The sequence below is a fragment of the Ascidiella aspersa genome, chromosome 6 (assembly GCF_963924565.1).
Source record: "Ascidiella aspersa chromosome 6, kaAscAspe10.2, whole genome shotgun sequence".
NCBI classification, from domain to species: domain Eukaryota; kingdom Metazoa; phylum Chordata; class Ascidiacea; order Phlebobranchia; family Ascidiidae; genus Ascidiella; species Ascidiella aspersa.
Window position 1 is genome coordinate 27,580,218 of NC_139452.1, and position 2,576 is coordinate 27,582,793.

At 40.7% G+C, this 2,576-nt stretch overlaps 1 protein-coding gene across 1 annotated transcript; it reads left to right on the plus strand.

Annotated features, from left to right (window-relative positions):
* The first annotated feature begins 570 nt into the window (after nucleotides 1-570).
* Nucleotides 571-1,588, plus strand: LOC146141077 (uncharacterized). The gene has a single exon (XM_083392309.1). The coding sequence runs from the start codon at nucleotides 622-624 to the stop codon at nucleotides 1,336-1,338; it is 717 nt and encodes a 238-aa protein (XP_083248435.1). The 5' UTR covers nucleotides 571-621; the 3' UTR covers nucleotides 1,339-1,588.
* The last annotated feature ends 988 nt before the right edge of the window (nucleotides 1,589-2,576 follow it).

Sequence of the window (2,576 nt, forward strand, 5' to 3'; positions counted from 1 at the left end):
TGTATCAGTAGACAGCTGCTGAAACTACTAGTACTGTCAAATATAGTCTCGTTTTGCTTTATGGCAAATTTGGCAATACAAGACTAGATCTGATATGAATAATCACGATTGCGTTACAGCTTAAAACCAATAGCATAGACTTGGACAATACGTTTGAAATGTGGTTTGTTTAATTATTACACCTATCCCGAGATTTGCGTAATAATTCTACTAAAATTTGATAAACTATGAGCCTGCTTGGTGCGCTCCTTCACTTTTGTTCGTAGAAAGGTATGCAAAAAACAAAACAAAAACTGCCGCATACCACAACGCACATTATTTGGGTTAGGGTGCTGGTTAGCGTTTGGGTGATGGTGGGTCAAGTATTGTTATATTTATTATTAATAATAGCACTTAACCCATCCTCACCCAAACGCTAACCCGCACCCTAACATAAACAATGTGCGTTGCGGTATGCGGTATTTGTAGACCGTTTTTTGGTAATTTCTACATACATAACTGAAGTAGCGCCTCTATTTTACCTAAAATTGTTGCTATACGATTTTCCCTTTTCAGTTCTCATAGTAGGCCTATAGCGCGTTTTTGAATATGTTAGCTTCTAGCTAGACACGAGTTGATAACATGGGAAAAATGTTTCTGAAAAAAGCGATCGAAGTGTCTCCAGGCTTGCTGTGCCGACTCTTGCACCAAGGCGATTTGCCACAAATCAACCAACTTATCGCAACCAACTACAGCTACCAGTATCCGATGCGGCGGGTGTTCAAAGTGACCGAGAAAGAACTGGGCGATTTTGATGCAAGGGCGGCCAAAGAAAACCTGAAAAGCAACGCCTCGCTGGGCACCTTCGTGAAAAACACTGGCGAACTTATCGCGATTGAAATGAACACAATACACGACGTAACAGTAGGTGATCACGTGCACACTGTAGCGGACAGCGAGCGGCTTTCCTCTGAGTTACGAATGATTAAAATGGTTCTAGGAGACGTTTTCGCCGACTTGAAGACCAGCAGATACATTCGCGGCAGGCTGGCGTGCGTGAAATCCGATCACCTTGCCAGCGGGCTGTTTACGTCGCTCGAAGACCTCAGAATGGAGCTGGCTAGACGGAGAGGCTGCGAATACCTCGTGGCCGTTGTTGGTTCCTATTATACGCAAAGGGCGGCCAAACGCGCCGGCTATTCAACGCTAAGGGAGATTCGTTGCGCCGACTTTGTAGACCCCGAAACTGGACTTAAACCTGACTTGGAGCTTTCCCCAGTACACACTTCTTGCCAGCTCGTGTACAAAAAGATTCCGCCCGCTGCCAAAACGAAACAACAGCCACAAAGCAAGCTATAGGACCAGACTTGGACAACTAGATTTAGTTTCGCTTTTCAAACTTCTATCGGCCATTAAATCAGATCATATTAGGTTTCTCAAAATAGAATTACCGAATTTTTGAAAACCAGAATTTAACCTAGAGCAGGGGTTCTTAAACTGGGGTCCATGGACCCCTTGGGGGTCCGTGAACTAGTTTTAAGGGGTCCATGAAGGCCTAATTGAAATATTCGTGTATATTTTAAAAGTGGACGTAATTTATTATTTTGTTCCCTACCGTGGTCCACGCGAGGCCAAAAAAAAAAAAATTTAGGGGTCCGCGGTAAAAAAAGTTTAAGAACCCCTGACCTAGAGTTTGAACTAGAATTGCATTTAACTATTCACAATTAGTTTAATTTATATCGCAATTTATTGTCATATGAATCTAAGTGGTAAAGATTTGTGTGCTAATTTGTGTACGGTTTAGCGTAATTTATCCTTTTCAGACTACAGAAATCAATTACAAGTCGTTTTGAGCAAATAGTGGTAATAATATTTTGTTCCGACTGGGAGACTGAACTCTGTAAAATAAATCATTTTTTATTAAACCCGATTTAGATTAGAACTATCACACAAGCAATTTACAAATTAAAGAACCTAGCCGCATATTTCACCAATTCGTTGAATTAGAAAACTGGAATTATTCCACATCAATTCAGAATTGATAAGTTTAATAGAGTGAATGCAACTAGAAAATCGTGTCAAGCTGTTCGATTTTGTTTTTTTGCTTGTCTTTTATCATACTTTAACATTAACATTTGTGGGTTTTAAGCACAAAGAAAGAATATTTATTGCAATTACACAAACGACCATCAGTACTTACACAGATACTTACGATACATACATACAATAATTACCTCCGTATAACGTACGCGATCTGGACTCCACAATGAACAGTATGCAAGACTGCTATTTTTGGTATAAAATGAAATCCCTTATATACAGCATTCCAGCTGGCGGTAATTAAATATCGTGACAATGCGGTTCGGCGACGCATCGAAAAAGAGGAAACTCGGACAAACGACGAAAACACGATAAGGCAATAAACTGTCAATTTGATGAATTCACAGAGGCTGGTGTGACGACGTCACAACCGGCCAGCCTGCTTCATTTGGTTGGCCGGGGTTTCAAGCCGGTAACAATATGGAGCGCAAACGCTACACATTAAACCATTATGCTTGGTGCTCCAGGTTTATAACAAGGTGCATATTTAAAAACAA

Bases quoted from the DNA above. Each gene is read 5' to 3' on its own strand.
- LOC146141077 (XM_083392309.1), top strand. From the start codon at position 622: ATGGGAAAAATGTTTCTGAAAAAAGCGATCGAAGTGTCTCCAGGCTTG.